The sequence below is a fragment of the Schistosoma haematobium genome, chromosome 1, assembly GCF_000699445.3.
Source record: "Schistosoma haematobium chromosome 1, whole genome shotgun sequence".
In the NCBI taxonomy this organism is placed as follows: domain Eukaryota; kingdom Metazoa; phylum Platyhelminthes; class Trematoda; order Strigeidida; family Schistosomatidae; genus Schistosoma; species Schistosoma haematobium.
In genome coordinates this window covers 40,895,472-40,916,681 of record NC_067196.1, presented here as the reverse complement: position 1 = coordinate 40,916,681, position 21,210 = coordinate 40,895,472, and the positions used below count along the sequence as shown (strand labels likewise).

The 21,210-nt window shown below is 37.0% G+C and overlaps 1 protein-coding gene across 2 annotated transcripts in view; it reads right to left on the bottom strand.

Annotated features, from left to right (window-relative positions):
* The window catches only part of MS3_00009818 (uncharacterized protein), a 44,890-nt gene extending 30,602 nt beyond the window's left edge, over positions 1-14,288 (bottom strand). The window contains exons 1-15 of one of the 2 annotated variants that reach the window (XM_051218223.1): positions 14,196-14,288; positions 14,107-14,163; positions 13,941-14,078; positions 13,490-13,903; positions 13,215-13,455; positions 11,739-11,949; positions 10,112-10,289; positions 9,534-9,735; positions 9,341-9,457; positions 8,293-8,514; positions 6,284-6,736; positions 5,158-5,289; positions 4,025-4,372; positions 3,532-3,840; positions 2,776-2,871 (exon numbers count right to left, since the gene is read on the bottom strand). In XM_051218223.1, the coding sequence (XP_051074064.1) occupies positions 2,776-2,871; positions 3,532-3,840; positions 4,025-4,372; positions 5,158-5,289; positions 6,284-6,736; positions 8,293-8,514; positions 9,341-9,457; positions 9,534-9,735; positions 10,112-10,289; positions 11,739-11,949; positions 13,215-13,455; positions 13,490-13,903; positions 13,941-13,993 (2,976 nt within the window). In that variant the 5' untranslated portion in view covers positions 13,994-14,078; positions 14,107-14,163; positions 14,196-14,288. Of the gene's footprint in view, positions 1-2,775; positions 2,872-3,531; positions 3,841-4,024; positions 4,373-5,157; positions 5,290-6,283; positions 6,737-8,292; positions 8,515-9,340; positions 9,458-9,533; positions 9,736-10,111; positions 10,290-11,738; positions 11,950-13,214; positions 13,456-13,489; positions 13,904-13,940; positions 14,079-14,106 lie in introns of both variants that reach the window. The other variant, XM_051218224.1, reaches the window with a different exon arrangement.
* Positions 14,289-21,210: the final 6,922 nt, after the last annotated feature.

Genomic DNA, 21,210 nt, shown 5'->3' with positions numbered 1-21,210 from the left:
CCATCTGGCTCTGAACATGAAAAAGAGCGGAGTCAGCTTAAGCGCAGGCTGATAAGAAGCCTACGCAATGGTCGCGAACAGTGGTGGGTAGCGAAAGCAAGAGAGATGGAAAAGGCAGCGGCAATAGGTAACAGCAGACAACTGTTCAGACTTGTCAAGGAAACCGGTATTAGGAATCCAACTGTTAGCAAAACTATCTCGGAAAAAGATGGACATATTATTCATTCTCAATCCAGGAGATTGGATCGATGGGCAGAACACTTAAAGGATCAGTTCAACTAGTCTTCAGCCATACTTCAGCTTCCCAAGATCTCCAGTCAACCTGAATGGGAAGTTAATGTAAATCCTTCAACTCTTTACGAAGTTGAAAAAGCCATAGGAAATCTGAAGCGAGAGAGAGCAGCAGGCCCTGACAGGTTTACCCCTGAAATTTTTAAGGATGGCGGTCCACTATTAGCAGTGAGATTGACTGACGTCTTAGGTAGAATCTGGGAGCTGGAGCTCGTGAAGAACAGATTAGAGAAAATCAGGCTGGTTTCCGACCTGGACGTGGTTGTATAGATCAGATATTCACACTACGTCAGGTTCTAGAATACAGACACACATTCAGACGCCCCACAATCGTAGTATTTCTCGACCTTAAGGCGGCATTCGACTCTGTTGATCGTGAGGTTCTATGGCAATGTTTGTCACCGAAAGGAGTACCGAAGAAGTATATCAACCTTATAAAGGCTCTCTACTCGAACACAACTGGTAGAGTGAGAGCTTATGGCGAACTGTCATCAGAATTGATTACCTCAAGTGGTGTTCGTCAGGGCTGTCCACTCTCCCCATTCTTGTTCAACTTTGTGGTCGACGTACGTTTAGAGATAACACTCTCCTCATCTAAATTTCCAGGGGTTGAACTTCTACTGGGAGGTTCACTTGTTGACTTAGAATATGCCAATGACATAGTTCTATTTGGTGAAGACGTTAACAAAATGCAGAGTCTTCTGACCACCGTAAGCAACAATGCAAGCATGTTCGGGATGCGATTCTCCCCCCTCAAAATGCAAAATGTTGCGTCAGGATTGGGTTGCATCGACACCCGAACTAATGATAGGGAGTGAAGTAGTTGAGCATGTCGATCGCTTCACTTATTTTGGAAGTCTCATCAGCCCTTGTGGTCTGGTGTGTGACGAAATCTCAGCACGGATACAGAAGGCTCGACTAGCTTTTGCCAACTTGCGTCATTTATGGCGTGGGCGAGATATCCGTCTATCAACCATTGGAAGGGTTTGCTGCGCAGCAGTTCGTTCCGTCCTACTTTGTGGCAGTGAAACATGGTCGGTAAGAGTAGAGGATATTCATAGGTTACTAGTATTTGATCATAGGTGTCTTCGAAACATTGCTCGTATATCATGGGACCATCGAGTAAGTAACACAGTTGTTAGGAAACGGGTACTAGGTAAGGATGCCAAATCAATTGATGACGTAGTGAAACTTCATCAGTTGAGATGACTGGGACACGTATTACGTATGCCCAACCATCGACCGCCTCGATGTGCTATGTTCAATGGTATAGGAGTAGGTTGGAAGAAAGATAGGGGCGGCCGGACCAAAACATGGCACAAGTCCATGAAGTCACTAACAAGTGGGCTGAGTCATGTTGGTAGGTGTAGACTACCTGGTTGGGGACCGCGAGACGATAGCAACCGATGGTTAGAGACCCTGAATGACATGGCTCAAAATCGTTTGCAATGGCGCAGGTGCATCCACTCTTTGTGTTCTCCCAAATTCTAATCTTCTGAATTCTTTATGTTCCTTCTTTCTCTTTCCAAATTTATTTCACTGAATTATACTCCTTGAATAACATCTTCAAACCTTAATCTTTCCGAGTACGGCTTATGCTCTTACTACCTATACCACTACGGGATTTGAACCGACAATTGTATTTGTGTGCTAATATGGTATGACAACTCGAACTGATGTACGTACGTACGAAGTTCAACGATGTTGCCGACTAACTGATCTAACGAGCACAGTTGTTAGGTTACCAGAACTTCAAATTGATATCACTGACATGTGTAAAGAAAGGTTTGGACAAATTCCTCTTACTGAATTCTTTAGAATTGGGTTCAGATTATAAGATAAAACGGAAAATTTCTCTAACTCCATAAAGTGTAATGTGAAAAAGTAATCAGAAATCCAAGTTTTCTTAGTTGAAGAGGATTCGAATTTTATTTGATCAGTCTCTTAGAACTCAGGAATGCCCGTAAATATAAACAAAAGTGTTGTAAATCATAACGAAAGTATTATGCCAAATAAATGAAAAATTTAAGCTTAAAATGTTTCGTTTTTTATATCAGGGTAGATAGTTCATAGTCTTAATTAGCCTATCTGATTAATGTAATACCCAACAGATTTGATGCAAAGTGATTTCATTTAGATTTCATAAGGAAACGAAATTCATAAGTATGATTCTTATTATTTCTCTCTATTATCTTCCAATTTTTCTAGTTGCCCTCTAACTTCTCCATACATAAACGTTTTAACAATTATAAATGCGATCAAACTGATCTAATAAACCTCGTGTCATTGCATTTATCAAAGGGATTTACTCTTTTGAAGAAAGTGATTTTGCTTTTTAAACCCAATTTGTCCACGTTTGATAATATCCTCAAAAATAAAAAATACGAAACTGTTTGAATAAATATATCTTTTAAAAAATGGAACTAATTATTTCAATAAACAATAAAGAAGTTGAAGTTATCCTACGATTAAAATAACACTTACTAATTTGTCAGCAAACAGATTTTCGGTAATTTCGCCAAACTTCAGGTTTTCCAGAGCCCCAAGATTCCCGTTAGCTGCTTGTCTGTAAGCCAGTACCTAATAGTTAAAAGCGAAAGAAAAATAAACGCATCATGACAGTATAATTATATACATTGCGTAAAATAAAGACTGAAAATATATCTAAATAACTATATGTGTAGTAGCAAATCCTCCAAAACATCTAATTTGTGATTGTTAAACTCAAGATTTTTGGATAGAAACAGTTGATTTAACCAGTAAAACTATGACATGTTATAAGATATGTTGACTTACCTATATCGGAATCCTCCATTGATTTTATAACAATTGAATAGGTAGCACAGTAATATTTCTCAATCACATCAGTAAAACTTAAATTCATAACTTTTTGGAAAAATTCTCACAAATATATCTCATTTGTTGTTATTTGTAATCATCAATATTAAACACTGAAATTTCATACTTTGTTCTTACTAGAATACTTATCAAAGACGGATAGCATGACTCTATTAAAACAATGGTTAATCTTGGTAAAAACAAATAAATAGATCCATCAACAAGTATTTTTGCAGCATACCCGACTAAGATATATTGAGTAATTGCCAGTCTTTACACGCTAAACGTTGGTAAGACCCCAAATGAAGAAATGGTTACCGATGACAGAAACTTAATCTTAAAAATACTACATTCATATATTGTGATTATTGTTTTCAACAAATAAAGATAGAATAAATTTACCTGAGCATGCCCAGTTCCAAGATCAGCCCCCAATTCACGACAAAGAAGACAGTTATACCCTAGATCAGTGGCTATTTCCAATTCGTCTTCAGTACGCAACTGGTCACAGTTGGCATGAGCCCATCGAGTACATAATGCACATCGAACAAGTAATTCTTCATCTCGATAAGCTAAATTGCAAATGGGACAAGTGGTGAGTGACGCACACGGTGCACATACAGAATAATTAGCGTGCCATTTTCCGTTAAGACCAGGATCCTTTTGACCACAATTAGTACATACAACACAGTCGGCACATTTCCAACCACCCTGTACGAAATATAAATGGTTTGTGTAAAAAATTTTGAAAGTAAAATTTGTATCATATGAACACACAGAAACAATAAATTGTATAGAAAGGTTTTGAACACAGAAACTGATAGGACTATCTGATAAACATTCAAACAACACGCTAAATAAAATTTTGGAAATAATCAATTTTATTCAAACCTACTTTCGGTACTTCTTTCAATGGCGGATCTAAACAATAGGTATGAAAGCTAATATTGCAATCATCACATAAAAGTAGAAGACTTTCATTTGATGTTCCACCACAACCTTCACATACAGTACAATCCAAACAACGCCAACCTTTTTCAATCATAGTTCGTGTTATTTTAGGTACATCTGCACAAAAAGAATGGTAGCATTGACCACATTGAGAGCAAGCCAACAGAGGAGTATCCAAACCGATTGATCCACATGCAATACATATATCCTGTTCCAGCATGAAATTGTCATCTGCCCGACAAAATACTACTGTACTAGGATGATCATCCTTCTCTGAGACTTTGGATTCATACTAAATTCACAGAAAAATAAATCAATAAAAGGGGATTCTAATAACAATGAGAAAATACATTTTTAACAGTCAAATAACTTTATGTCCCGACATTTACGTTTGTCTAAGACTTCTATGATATCACTCTCAGTTTACATAGATCACATGAACTAATCAAAATATTCTATCACAAATAAAAAGGAATCGTATGATCAAGTGTCTATATTCATACAACTTTAATGTAATATAATTAGATGTCTTAAAAGGGAAACAATACAGTATTTTATTATCAGGTTTTTTTTGTGTGCCAATTACGAAGTTGGATGTTGGCTCGTTAAATAATATACACAACCCTTATTCTTTTTTACTTTTGATGAAAGCAGCGTAAAAATGACTTTATATGCATTATCACCATAATTAAGCTTTTCAGTGAGTGACTAGTCGTAACTTGTAATGAATAATTCATCTATTGGAATAATAGATTTTATTTGAGGGATGTAGTTCATCGATACTAATTTATCCAGTTCGACAGGTTAAACCTATTTTATTTCATTAACATGATAAATGACAATTTTATACTTAGATCATTACTTATATACACCTTCTATAAAAATATTTTATAACCAAGTGCATATTAAATATCATGTATTGTTTAATTCATGTGAATCAAACGACTCTTGTAATTTACTATTCAGTCATGATATAAGAAAACTGTATACTTTGAAGAGGACTCCTAGTGATTTAGTTTACTTATTGAATAAAAAAGTAACCAAACATAAATAGACACATATGCTATGATAACATACCGAAGTGATTTTCCGAGTTTTTGTTCGCCTATTTTTATTAATATTATTCGACGTAGCAGAACTATTAGTTCTTTTTAAAGCGCCAGTTTTTGTAGTTCCAATAAACGACGTCTGGGTGTTTACATTGTTGGACTAAAGGTAGAAAAAAAAATTAAATTCACGAGAGAAACTAACACCATAATAAGCTTAAAGTTTAGAGAATATAATACTATCCTAATTCGAAAAATATGTAGAACGACTCACTAAAATAAAATACTACAACTTATTATTCAAATTATTTCCACAATTCATTTCAATATTGGATGAATTTCAACCACTTGGCTAGAATAGTGAATACAGTGTTTAACTAATTTAGAAGTAAATGATATATCTTAATCCTTTCACTGTGATACTTCGGCATTACATGTTTACGATTTGACGTCCTGAATACGTGGTTACCGAAAATATATCAGTGGTTAAAAACTATAACTTTTCACTAGTTATAGAATTTGAGAAACCCCTTCAACTATATGATCGATTAGTGATAATATTAACTTGTCTAACTCGCCACATTAGGTTCAACTTAGGAAAAGTAGAGTACGACCAAACTAAGACATATCTATTAAATCATCGGCGAGAGGTGAAGTTTTTTATTTTGAGGTTCGTCTAATGAACAGTATACTTAATTGACAGTTATACACTTGAATGGTCATGTAAGCAATAAAAACTAATAATTAATAAGGTTTATGATTATGACAATGGAAAATCCCTTTAAACTCTATACAAATAATACAAATATCTACTTTGCACTTTTTCTGATTAACAAAAAAATGTTACTACCTCAGAAATATTTCAACACAGTACACATGAACACATATCTCAAATAGAATTTATGCATACATGTTATTCAAGCATTTGATCCAATGCTAAGATCTTCATTTTTAAAAAATATCTACGTTATAGTGATATTTTGAAGCTCAACCGAGGAACTCAAAAGACAAGTTATTAAGTATGTAACTCAAAGATAGAAACCTTATGTTGAAACAGTAAAACACTTCTTCAGTTTCGTATCGAGAACTAAAGAACTTAACAACAATAATAAGTTTAGAAAATAAGGTTTACATAGATAAGATGAGATTGGACAAACCCGTGTTCCTGAATTAGTTTTTGCAAAATTAAGATCACTAGTTTGGTTGTTTCCTCGCCTACGTCCACTACTAATATTAATAGAAGGTTGATCTATAGATGGCCGGCCATTTGTAGAATTTGTTACCGATGACTTGCTATTGGAGGTCACCTTACAATGTACACGTGGTGACCCTGGATAATCTTGATTATTCAGGTGGATTTGTTGCTTTCCTGGTTCAGTATTCGGAGTTGTTGAATTAGAGGTTGAGCTTGACGGAGTATTTGCCGATGTACTTCCATTAGCACCAGGACAAACTAATGAACCAGACCCAATACACTGACGAACTGTATCATCTAATAAGTCCCGGCCTCCTTGAGTAAAATTGTCATCCATAATATCGCCACCACTATTACTACTATTCCCACCTCCCTGAATCGGGCTAGCACGTAAAGAAGCAGTAGTTGATGCAGCCTAGCGGTAAAAAAAGATACAATATGAACATCTGTCTATTACACTTTCCAGTTTTAACATAATAACAAATGGATTAGATAAAAGTCAATTCGAACAGAAGAGTTGGCAATTAAAGTTGAAATAAGAACTTGAATTGAGATAGGTTTTATATTAGTTGTCTTCAGGTTAGTGCACTGCTGTCTAGGTTAAAAGCAGCTATCGTCAAGCTAGGCCTTAATGTGAGATGTGACGGCTTGGACAAAATTTCATTTATTTTAACATATAAACATTGGTACAAAGGGGGCACCAAATAAATATGCGCCACACACTTGGACAAAAACATAACTGCCAGGTTCTACACTGTCAGCCTATCTGTCATATGGGCACTCGAAATAGACTGGTTTTATTGAAAACGCCCCCACCAACAGAGTATAGATAAGTGACAGAATATAATGTTACCTTCAAATAAGTACACTGACGAGAATAAACGTATTCTGAGTAAAAACATGAAAAATAATTGGCTTAGAATTGAAAACAACCCACTACTTGTCTATGAAACCCTGTTGTGTCAGATAGATCAGTTGCGAATCATAAGCACAATGTATATTTGGGATGTACAATCCAGTCGACGGAAGGATTACTGTATGACCCTAGTAGTTCAAAAATCAACGCTAAAAAGCTAAAGATCATTGTGGAAAAAGCCGAGATGGTGATTCACTCTTAAATGAAGCAATTGAAGTATACAGAAATTCAGTTGTTCTATAACTACCCTTTAGTCATTTTATATCCACCAACATCTTTAATAAGATATGGACACTGAATTTCCAACTTTTATGAACGTACCGAACACTATTGCTAACTTCAAGTGAGTATAGCACCAAGTTTCAATAGGTGAATTTCAAAGGTCTTTAACAGATGGCAGTAAGGTGCTATGAATTACGGGTGACTGACAGCTAAAGTTTGGGAACTGTATGCTATTTCTTTTGATTGTCTGCAATTGCTAACAATCTGTCTATAGAAGAAGACAGAAAATAGAATAATGAATATTAAACTTGTACAAGATATTGACTTCTATGATCGCCCGAAGCTTTTTTAGATACAGGAAATAGTGAGCTCGACAAAATTTGGAAGGGTTCATACCTTCAAATTCTGATGGAATTAACTCATCATGTGCTTAGAGATGAACCACACGAGGGCTAATGATACCACTCAGTTGCTCAAACGGAAATAGATGGAAAGGGGTTTGAGCAAGAGACTTATTGGCTTAAAGTCAAAAGCCTTAACCACAAACCCACTGATTCACTACTTCACTCCTAGTTGTGGATGTATCGACTAAACATTTACTCTTTCGGGAGATTTTAGAACATATGTGATTTACAGCCTTCAGAATGACTGAATTATTTTAACACAGAATAATTAGCGTCAAGTGAAAGTAAACTGAAATTGTAGCCGTCATGTGACTGATATGTATATAACGTTTTTTATAGTAATCGGTTGACTCTGATACGGCAGTTATTTCAAATCCTGACAGTAACATTGGTTACTGAGTAAGTAACGAACACTAAATTAAATTGTACCTCGCTCGGTGTCGTTGAACCACGAGCTCGACAAACAGGACAGACGTAATTGGTGCAACAAATACCACTTGTTTCCTCACTGGCAGTAGATAAAGGTGAAACAGTCGTCTGGTTGGAAGAAGGATCACACTCAGCATGAACCATTCGGCGACACTGACTACATTTACTACCAGGCCAGACAAGAAAAGTACTGTTAGGATTCCTGTAAAAATTTTCTGGCACCTGAAAATCAAGAAAAATAAATACATATTTAGGAAGTATGAACAACTCGTGACGGAAAGTATAAGGTAGCTTTATAGTGTTTTGGAGTTGAACTAAGTTTGGGGATTTTAACTGATTGTAATAACACAATACTGAACAGTAGCCCATATATACCAATTAGTCCAGAAATTAAATAACTAGTACGGTTATCAACTAATATCACTTACATTTTGCAAGCCACAATTTCGTGGAAATAATATGCGAATAAGAAGTGTGATATGCTTCAAATCTAGAAACATGATGTTCCAAAAAATGGCTCAGTTAGTTCACGCTCAAATTATCATCCCTACCGTGAATATACAATAAATTCCTGTAATCGATACAGAAAGATTTATATCATCCTTAACTTCTGATGAAAATTTGAGTACAATTCATCTCGAATACCATTCTGTTGTGAACCCTATTCATATCAAAGTATCCGTAGTGCTGTTCTAAAGGGAATTACAAAATCTTTAGAAATCATCATATTAATCATGTTAACTGCTAAACCTGAAGAGCATTGAGTTAGGAAATAATGTATCAGAAATTTATGCAAAAATAAACTAAGGTCTGTAAAAACCCATTGTTATTACCAGAATAAAGTCACCACCGAAATAACCGCAGAAAATATAGATAAACAGGTCCATCAATTCTTTCGAAAACAAATGTAGCTAGAATTCCAGTTTTACGTACAAAATAAACAATCCGAAGTCTATATCATAATAAAGCCAAGAGAAAACATACGTGCAACTCTTCGGAAAAAAAATACATCTCTCATCATTAAATGATTCGTTACTGGAATACCTACCGGTAGTGAACAACGCCATGCTCGATCGCATACAGGACAACACGAATTCGGGCGTTTATGAGCGTGGAAACATCGATCACATAGGGTATAGTTACTATGCCAACGGACGTTCGGATTCTATAAAAAGAAATAGCTTTGTATGAAATCAATCCTGTTTTCGGAGGACAAACTAGCGATGTGAACTGCAACTTACGGGCTGATTGTTAAAAGCAACTGGTCCCTCCAAACCACTTAACGTAGAAGAGCGTCCGCCACCACAATCAGAACATACACGGCATCGTTCGCATCTGAACCCATTTTTAGGAATACTAGAAACAGGAGGCTTCAGACAATAAGTGTGATAGCCCTTGTCGCACACGTCACATACTAACATTTTATTTTCATCTTTACTTTCGCTAAAAATAGACAAGCACAAGAGTGTCAGTAGATAAAAGATTGAATTATACATATAAACATAGACAATTCCGTAAAAAATAACAGTCGGTTTGAGGGTTTACTGCTTCGTTTCAGAAAAATTGTACAGATGTTTACAAGTAAACATAACTAGGAAGAAAACACTAAATCTATGGGAAAGGAAGTTAGTACACAAACCACTATTCCAATAAATTTTAGAAATCTTACTGATGACTAAATAACTTCATATTTGCAATTAAAAACAATATGAAATGTCTAATTCATCTTGTTAATTCGCCTGAGAAACGTATTTTTAAATTATTTGCTGTTTAAGAAATACTTATATCATCGAATGTAGATTTTACGATGACAACTTACTTGCAAATCAAACAAGTTTTGCATTCTGCACACTGCCACCCTATGCGAATTGTGGGACTTGGTTGCAAAGGTGGCTCCAAACAGGAAGCATGATAATGACTACCACAACCAGTACAGAACAGAAGCTCGGTTAAATCGCCTGGAGATTCACAGAGACCACACTGTATTGATATACAACCTAAAATTTCATGTTTATAAATGAAATAAGAGTTTAAGGTGGGAATTAAAAATCAGTCACTAATGCTTTCAAAAAGAATAAAAATTAAAAGCATAATTGTGTTATATCCCGATAAGAATAATGAATGGTAATTTTTGGGATCCAATTATGGACCAATACTATGAGTATATTTTTATCGTGCAATTGTTATGTAACTAAACTGTTCATATTCATGTCCCTGTTATTATGAGTTTTATTTTGACCTATGAACTATTATTATACGATTTACTATTCTTGAATTATTCCGTCTGTTAATCACTACCTCCCTCATTCACAGCCACTTTTGGTCAAATATTGTACAAATGTTATTTTCAATTTTATGGTACATTGTGGTCTGTTTGGTTGATATATAAAGCCCGTATGTTTGAAATAAATGATTCATATTACAGAGGCTGAGATTGGTGTTCTGGACTCAACTGGCTCGGCTAGGCAGAAAGCAGGACTAATCAGGACTCTAGGCTGCTTGCACGTGTTTTATGCGTCACTGGTTCAATCGATAATTCGCCGCTCTCTGATTGGCGGTATCGCTGCGTTATACAATAAACAGAGCACACAGGTTCACAGATTGTAGTGTAAAAACAAGAATCATCCTACAAGAAACAATGCCGTAGTTGTTATGTCATGGTGATTTCTAGTTACTAGGTGGTTATTCTACATGTACTTCTGACAGCGCACCGGTTTTGGTATCAAGTTTTAACTTAGCTCACTATATCTCCTTGATGAATTTCAGTCACTAAAATTGCAATAAGGCGTATTGCATGATATCTTACGACACCATGAAAGGACGCAAAACCACATCACCGAGTAATAAAAACAATTTTATTTTACCGATCACGCCTATGAAAATCATAAGCCATCAGAGTCTTAGCGAAACCACTCGATTTCTATAAATTATTACATAATATACGGAAATACAGATAGAAATACATATATTACTGGTTTAAGGCAAACACAAAAGAATGTATATGGATGAATTGTTTTAAAAAACCACGCAGTTTGTATGTGCTGGAAGAAACAATTAAGAGAACTTTTAGAATGGCCAGATCAGGTTGATGGGAAAACAAGCATGTACAAGCACTGATAAATGAACTGAGACATTGTATTTGTCCAGTTTAAAAAGGGTATTAAACCTTTACATATATATGTAATTCACCTTTTGCAATATTCCACAGAAAAATGGTTTGTTTATTAAAGCACAAATTTTGCTACCTAGAAGTGATTAACTATGTCGTAAATCCGTAACTAAGTACAAGTTTACATGCTTAGCTCCGAGCCACACTTATCATGTAAGGGCCAATGATACTACTCGATATCTTAAACCAAAATGTGTGGAAGTCAAGTTCTTTAGCCACTATATCATTTCAAGCATTTACCAACAATTTACTATGCATCGAATAAATTTAGTCTTACTTGATGTAAGCGCTTCTGATATATGTACCGGACATAACAACTCTAACGATTCGATATCTTGCAGACAACCAGCTCCCGCTGCGCAAAGAAAGTGGAAGCACGAGTTGCAGTCACTGACACGACAAGGAATACTCGCTCCATAACGGAGACAAAGAGAGCACTTCCGAGTAACAGCTATAACCGCTGCATCTTCAACACCTTCCAGAACCATCTTAACAAGCAGAAAAAACAGAAAATTTATGAACTCGAAAGCAATCAAGTTATTTTAAGGATGATATTAATTGATTACAAAACGGTTAAATAAACTACTTATATATTTTCCACTCATATACAATAAATGTTTCGTTTACTAATCAAAAGCAAGTTGAGGACAGACTTAAATGAGAGTAAGTGAATTGCTGTGATCGTTTAAACTGTATGCCCCCAAATGCCCTGATACGGCCGAGTGGAGAGAGTCCGCTCTCCCTCTCGAAATGCTCTCACATGGCCACGCGTATATAGCCTCTGCCAGGGAAGTCCTACTCACTGCTTTCTCATGGCGGGGGTGTTGTTTACAAAAGTGAGAGGACGAAAAGCGAATGTCCGGCGCTTTAACCGGATCACAAACCAATGGTGCACATGGGCTCCAGTATCCTGAAGGAACAAATGGCGTATGAACCAATTGTTGGTCACCGGCTTCCATGGGACTGAATCTCCTGACGATGCTTCACTGCCTTGTGGATCAGACCTTTAGGTCGAAGGCACGGCGTGGCCCCTAAGGAAACCAAGTGCTTCGGTTTGGGCGCCCGGGCAGTATCACAGCCCTCACACATATCGAATGAGATTTGTGTGGCGCATATGTATTTGGTGCCTCTTTGTACTATTATCTATGTGTTGAAATAAAAAAATTAATTAAACGGTATGAAAAGGATTTTTGATTCACCCTCTATTGTATCCAAATATGATAAACCCCACTATATGGTCCAAAATCAAGATATTTGTTGAAGTATTTTGTCAACGAATGTATGTGATAAATTTAAACTAAACTGATGCACCAGTCATCATCGAGGCTCAAATCATAGATCGATTGATGAGTAATTTATATAGCGGTAATATAACTGAAAACTCCTAAAACATTTAATGCAAGGAAAAATTAACGATGGACTGAGCAAGCAGCTTTACTTGACTGAAGCAGGATTTTATGAGTTCGGATGAAAATCGCCAAAAGGGGGATTTCCAGAAGACGAAAACCAACACAGGTTTTAGATAGAAAATTACTTTTAGTAACATGAATGATTTCCTGTGCCAAATATCCTCTGATTTCAGGAAAACTCATTCTGGAGATGCAAAATACATTCAGAACGTAAAAGTAAATACTTTTCGACTTTTTATGTTTATGTTTTGCAGTCATTTATGCGTTGCTCGAAGGTCGTCCGTAAATCATACTTTTGCTGCTTTTAAAATAATACTCCAAGTTAGAAAAAGACATTTACTGACCTGGTCGTTGAAGTGAACACCATTAGACCACGACGCACAACAATGATGCGCGTATATCCAACCACCTTCTTCACCTTCACGTGGAGTACACTTAACAATCAGATTGGAAACTTTTAAGGTATCTTCATCAGATTTAGAAGGCCAACCAACATAATTCAATTCTTCTACCAAACCAAATGGTCGGCCACTACAATCGAAATAAGCATTTGGCATCCCTGAAAGACAAGTTTTGCAGTCATAACTAAGTATAAACTTATAATGCAAATTCAACTCACCCAAAACAGTTTTTACTTCTACTGCGTCGACATCCGTCAAGAGATATGTGAGGGCCTACCTTGCAAAACTCAGGGTCTGTCGCCAAAGGTGTGAAAGATGCTACAACAATTTTGCTATGTTGGTTCCGTCGATTAGTGTGTGTTGAACGGTTTGTCACCAAAATATTTGTACACTTTTCCTGCTTAGACTTCACCTTGGTGATAAAGTCACTGTACCAAGTAGGGGGTTCTGAATATTCAATCTTTGTGTAGAACCTCAGTAGTTCACCCTGTCCAAGGTTCAGGTTTCCATTCATACCGCAAAATATACAAAGAGGTGGAGTAACATCACTGAAGTTTTGTAATGTTTGACTCTCATCTGGATGGAAAGATGATAAAACTTTTTTGCTTGAAAATTCGGGATTCTGAACATCACTAGATTACTACAATAGAAAAATATCTGCAAACAAACCTTGTAGATTCCTTCAAATGATCGTCTCCACATTCACTATCCTCGAAACCCATATTGTATTTATAAATTATATTGTTTTAAAACGTAATCGACACTCCAGCAAAGACCGTGAAAGTACTAAAACCGAATACAAATAAGCTACTTCATTAAGAGGTAACAAATATACTTGTTAGAACTACTAAGAGATTATTTTGCGTTGACTATCACCTATCGGACTCACATTCTGGTGAAATAGACTATGTAAATAAACCATACCTTACTGCTCACTTGTAAAACAAGTGTTTTATTGCTTGAAGTCTCAGTTTCCCCGTAAAAGTAGAAGCACACTTTGTACCTGGCGGATTTATTAATATACACACTCAAACATGTATTAGGATACGACAATGTAAACATCAAATACTAATGTCTAGGTAGCTTTGCCAATGCTAACTATCAAGTGAAAAGTATGTTAAACAAATTAATCTCTCAGAATTAATGTCATGGTTCAGTTAGTCGTTATTTTATTTTTAGTTATTATACGCTTGGTACAGAACTGCTAGGCAAAGGTATTTCGTTCTAACCAGGAGTTAATATCGAACCCCTTCGAGCTTTGAATGTCTCCCGACATCCTGTGTTTGGTCATCGTTTCTCCAGTTGGTCACTCACACCCAGAGTAACAACATGATACTAACGATGTATTTGGTAGTTGTAACGATAAGTTAATTTCGGAATAGCAGCCTAATTTGCTTGAAAGTACTTTATAGAGGCTATCTTGACGTCTTTCATGTCTTTCACTAGGTATCAACTGTAAAATAGATGGAAAACCTCAAGATGTAATTTGTAAGATGCTTGCCTTGAATATAATATAACGTTAAAATAAGAATTGAACTGATCCTACACTAAATATGATATACTCCATCTTATTACAATGTAGAGCTAGTGTAGTGTCACTTGGTCATAGATAATTCATCCGGTGGACGGATCACTGAATATCGAACAGTTCATCGATCCTCGTCAAGGTCAAGAATGATCAGTGCGTAGGTAGGTCTCCAATAACTCAAATGGTTCTTGGCAGAATAAAAGAAGTTTCCTCGTAACGAGCTCCCGCATCTGGTAGGATCACTGATGTCCCCAGGTAGGAACCTAGGTATATTTGACGATAGAAGAGAAAATATTAGTAAATTATGGCCAGATATTGTCCTCGGACTTTGAAAATATGCCACATTTCCTCTTAAAAACCCCTTGAGATTTGCTCGAACCAGCTCAGACAGCAGAGAATTGCAGAATTTGTGAGTGAGCTCAAGTTGGTAGTTAAGGGGATGCTGAGTGTTGTTTAAGATGCTGTAAGTCACAAGAAGGCCGACTCTGTGACGCCTAATGAGTGTAAATTCAGTTATCTGAGGCATTATTCATAAGGCATGAATTTGAGTCCTTGAACTGACTTCGTGGGTTGCAATGTATTCTTATGCTTTTGGAGTGAGGGAAGAAACAATACACTTCCATATTCTAAATGTTTGAACAAAACTGTCTAGGATTAAGTGGAAAGTCGTACTATCATATTGGTAAGAAATGAGCCTTAATATCACAAGTAAAAGGTTTTCTCGGAAGGTATTTTTGTCGCAGTCAGCGTAAGGCTTCAGATCATAGGGCACTAGGATTTCTAGATCGTTATCAACATGAAATACCTCTAGGGATAGAGAAGTTACTTAAGTTGTATGCATGGTCTGCAACCAGTCTCGAATGGTCTGCTTTATACCTTAAAGTGTTGAAGGTAAACCCATTGTTATCCGCCCGACTTTAAAGTTAAATTCAGATCCTCCTGAAGTTACAGCTCGTTATGTTGGTCGCAAACATCTCTACAGAATTTCACATAGTAAGCGAAAGGAAGTATATCAGACGTTGCTTGCCGAAGGTCATTTATGTGAATCAAGAAAGGAAGAGGTCACGGTTCTGAACACTGAGGTCTCCACTAGAACAGTCTGTAGTCCGAGAAAATGTGAAGATCACCCTGACCTTAAAAATTTGATTATTTGGGTAAGACATATGATTGACTCTATTTAAAGTTTTTGATAAGTCAACCTTTCGCTTAGGATCAAGGTTGGTTGCCCATCTGTCCACGGCGGTCAGCAGGTTGAATTGTCCTTGTTGAGATTCGGCAGTTGCTGACTCACCACGTCAAGCCTAGGTTTATTTCTGAGAGTCCTGTTGAGTCGCAAGGGAAGCTCACCGATGTAGTTAGTATGGGATGGCTGAAGGGTTTGAAAATACTGTTTGCCAGAAGATTAGTGAAGTCACCGTCGTTGATGGTTAGGCCATTAGGACCTGACAATTGTGAAACTCAGGTTTTGAATTGTCAAAGAGAAGGTTCATGACGGGTTAACATTTACGAACTGAAAGCAAGTTAACAGATCGGCTTTAGCTGATACTGAATACTATCTTTTCTTATTGCCTTACTGCATTAGTTCCTTACTTGTTTGAACTGCTTATGTGCTGCTGTCAATAGTTGGTTTATGTTCTACCCTGTAGTGTCTTTTACGTTTTAGCCGAGTGCGATTCTTTACGATAGCACTTTGTCTATAAATTTTGGAGGTCGTTTGTGAGTCAGACTGTTCTGTAGCATATCAGATGGTGTTCATTAAGAAATCCTAATGAACGTCCACATCAGGTTGGGTGTGCGTTTCTCAGTCTACCTGCTGTGGGCTGACCTATAAAGCTGACACACCCGATCTCTTTTAATTGCAACGCCTGTTGTTATTAGAATATTCTAGTTTAGTTTCACAGATTTGTCAAGAGTGATAACCCGATGAGTGCACACTTGACGTGCAAGCAAGAATGTACGTACAGGACTACTCCATCTACATTCCTGTTTTTCTGTCATTGTGAAACAAAAGTATGCCGAGTATTGCCAGCTTCTGGTCTGTAAATTGGGATGTCCATGCTTCAGATAGTCCTATCAGTTGAGTATTATTAGTATTACTTAGTTCATCCATTTTTTTCGGAAACCTAGCGACGTTCCTGTATAAGCAGTTTGTGCTGTCGAGTGTAGACGCGTGGGTTTCCTCGTTTCGTTCATCTGAATGAGCGTTATGGGGATAGATAGACAACATACATATATAGGTTTATCCTAGTTGGTAGCCCATGACTCTTCTACGCATCTTCCTTGTTCTTGACAGGGAACAGGTGGAATAGTCTGACCTAAATTGTTTTGTGCTTGATCCTTGCATTGTGTGATCTATCCGATTGCGTGTGTATATTCCAGTTGGTAGGCGGCATCTGTTGCCACAAAGGGCTTCGAAAGTGGAAGCCGCCATTTGAGAAGAGGGGAAGGTTGTCCTCATCAGCCAGAGTCCTTCTTGGCTGATCGCACCACTTGCTGAGTCAATATGTTATTGAGCTTTAAGCACTGCATTATGAATTCACAATCTACAATCTATCAGTCTGTAAAATCAGACCCCGTGTTTTCTGGAACACCTTGCACAATCTTATTTCACCATCGAAAAAACGTCTCGCAAAGGATGTCCCTAATGAGATCGCGCTCAGAATATGGTATTTAAGAGAGTATTCTTTCAACCCCTTCTGACTTCAGCAGCTGGCTATTCGAAAGAACACTGCATACATCAAAGTTAGTGAACATTACACTGAGTCCTAGATGGTTTTGGTGCTTGGTAACCTTCCTCCGAGTGAGCCGTGTAACCGTGAGTAGCTCAAGTGTGAGCTTCCTTGTTCAACTATTTACAGATCAACCTGTTACTTTTGTTCTGCAGATTGAGAGCAAGATCAAAGTTGCTTTTAAGTTAATGATTATGAGGGAATCATCGTGATCGTCTCTTCAGGTTTTCTGGTACTTTGAGATTGAAGAGTAGGTTGCACGGCCAGTTTAATAGCTGACTTTTTTTACAAGACCTGAACTGCTCAGCATTTTTGACGGTGAAAATCGATCCTCTTCAAAACTGCTAAAAGTAGTTCAGTCACCTACAAAACTTTCGGGGATTACAGTTGCATTTAGGTGGCCTGTGATATTGGACACAATTTCGTTAAGAGCTGTACACCGTCGATGTTGTGGCGGTGATGAGCTTCAGAATATCCACACTAGTATCGATGCGTCTTCTATCCATACCAATGTTGTCGAAGGCCCTTCACTCAATGTCTTTACCTGATTACCCACTAGATCACTAACTCTTTCAGGGTTTATGACAATTCTTTTCGCAGATCTGTCAAGAACATAATGATGTTGCCCAGCAAATCCTCGAGATCATGGTACTTTTATAAGTATTAGAAGCATGTAAGGGCTCCTGTTTAATATGACATTTTGGATATGAATCACTCGTAATTATAGCCACAAAGCTGCGCAAACACACGTCTATATGTAGCTTATAGAAGGAAGATTAGACCAGCTATTAATCGTAAATTCATCTTCCTACTTAATCACGTTATACGCTATTTTCTATCGGAAGCTATCCACTGGAATGTTTTTCTTACTTGCCCACTGTCAATCTATTTTCCAGTTGCTGGGTACCATGGTCAAACAGACGATGCGAATGCCTGAAATAAGCTGGTTGGACTGTGAGATCCTTGAAATCTTAGACTTAGTCTGAACTGCTCGTCCAGTTGATGATACGTATTTAGCCGAATTTATTGTTGGATCTATGCAAACTCAGTCAACAACTCTGTGCCAAACCATGAACTAAATCAACACTACGTCGTATGTAGTTCAAATGAACTTGGATTTATATCGCAACGAACTAATGTATACTTTATATATTCACTACATAGAAGCGAGAGTAACCTAGGTGAGTTTCACAATTGCATTACATTATTTTGTACTGTTTGTGATGCCCAATGATATTTCCTCGTTAACTTCACATAGAGTAGTCATATACTTTATCATTCCCGTTAAGGTTTTGTCGACATCATGCATATTTACGCCTCGTAAGTCGAATTTCTATGGGAAAACGCATTGCATGTACACAAGCCATCTCAGTCCAAGTCTTAACTAGATACGTTGTCGCAAAACTGCACGTAATATGTTACTTGATTTTATACGATAATCGTTTTGCGTCGGTCTTTTACGAAACGGCCATTTTTTCTGCGGCTTCTAAACCTTTGTTACGGTGATGGTTACCAATTTCGCCAATGTTTACAATACGCTACGCATTTGCTGTTATTTCACAATGTAGACCACGATTCGACTTCCTTATAACACGAAAGTTGTCTTGATTTCATTTTCGGTTTACTTACGTGCAACACGTTTTTCGGTAATATCTAAACGACCTCTAAAATTCTCCACAGACCCCACCAAAGTACCCGTATATGTTTGTATTTACTCACTCAACTGTTACAATAATAATATACAGACGAACACTCAGTGCAAATGTCAGGATACGTCAGAACAATGTGATTTTATGTAATGTTATAGCATAACCAAACTACTGTAATTATTCAACTTTGAAACAGTACTTTCTGTATTTTATGAAGTATCGCTTTTCCGTGGCTGTTATCTAACAAATGATTTTAGCACATAAATCGGCAGTTTAAATACTAGACTACTTGAAGACCTTTGAGTTTATTTGGTGGTCTGACGACACAATCACCCACACTCCATGGACTGACTTACACGGCAGTGGTTGTACCTTGTTCTTGTACCCACTCTTATCAGTGTTTCTGCAATAACGCTGTTTGTATTGTACAGTCAACGAAGTAGCCATAGTACCTGGAAACGACGAAAGGTTAGTCCACGCCAGATACTAGCCGTGAGAAGTGACACTGGTCGGTCACAACATTCCGTCTAATTCCAGTAGGCCCAGTCACTCAACAAAGACCATCCACGTTGGTGATCTACATCATGTTGCAGGAAGGCAAACCAGTCTTCAATTTATTACTGTGAAGTTTCAAAAGGGACCAATGAGCTTAACCTAAGCAAACATATGACTCACCTAAATGTATTTTGTCGTTTTGTTTTAAACTAGAAACCTGGCTGTCTAACAATCAACGCATATTTTGCCAAACATTACAAGACTGTCTCACCTGTGAAATCGAGACGACACTGCGACAAAATATGATCTTCAACTATAATGATTTTATTATTATTATAAGCCTTATTCAATATTATATTTTTGATACAATATAGAATTCTCAGCACAAAGTATTTCAACAAGTCTCCGTTTCTTACTTCTCGGTCGATCCTGACGATAAATATTGAGTGGTCGCCAGTTAGATCTTAGCAGTCCAGTAAATGAACATCTGAATAATGTACATTCTTTTTGCTGCATATTGCCAGCGGCCACATTATCTCTTATTGGGCTTTTTGTAACTTTGACAACGAAAAGATGTACAGTTTTCAGAAATGCACCAGGATAGGTTATGCGATTAAAAGGCATAATGATACATCAAAACAAACAAAAATAGATAACTTGTTGAAATATCTAGATGTCAGGAACAGGTAGCCCAGACACTCAAGCAGGCCGCCTATCTAAAGTCGAATCACTCTAAGTTTCGCTCCTCATAGACTACTGAAATTTAATGTCATTACAGAGAGTAACTATTCTAGTCGTTGTAGATTGGAAACGTTTCAATCATACTTGAGATACATTCATTAGGTGTATAATGTTACCCACCGCATAATGTCATAAGCTTCAGTCCCTCACGCTGCGTTGTTTGCACTTAATGACGCCATTTCTATCAAATCACTCGTCAAAATTATGCAAACTTTGAGAATGAGCTTTATTTCAATATCAATATAAGTACACCATACGTATTTGGAGTTCAACATTTCATACACCCATATAATCAAAGTATGCCAACAGTCAAATCAGAAACGAGAAAGTTCGGAAATATACATAAAAGGCTATTGATATATTGGAAAGCGCCTAATCTAAACCGGCTGACGGTTGTAAGAGACGTATAGCAAGACGTGCCTATTCGTGATCTAGTGAGGATGAGTGACCGAGTGCCTTCAGCTAGGTGAGTCCAGTAAAACTGATGTGGCCAGCATCAAATTTTGAAGACCTACAAACATTGATTTTAGGGATTTATTTACCACTACAATCTAGTGGCTATTACTGACCAGATTAATTTCAATCCATTCTGAATAATAAATCAGAGCCAAGTATTACAAGTCAAACTCTTTGTTAGCAACCAGAATACAGAAGTCTATTCACAGACATAAGTTTGGGAAGGATACTTTTAAAACCAGAATCCAAACCAGTCATGGTTAAGATCCAAAACGTAAGTTACGACTTACACCGACCAGAAAAATTGCTTATGACAAAGATTTTCCAAAATGAGGATTTGA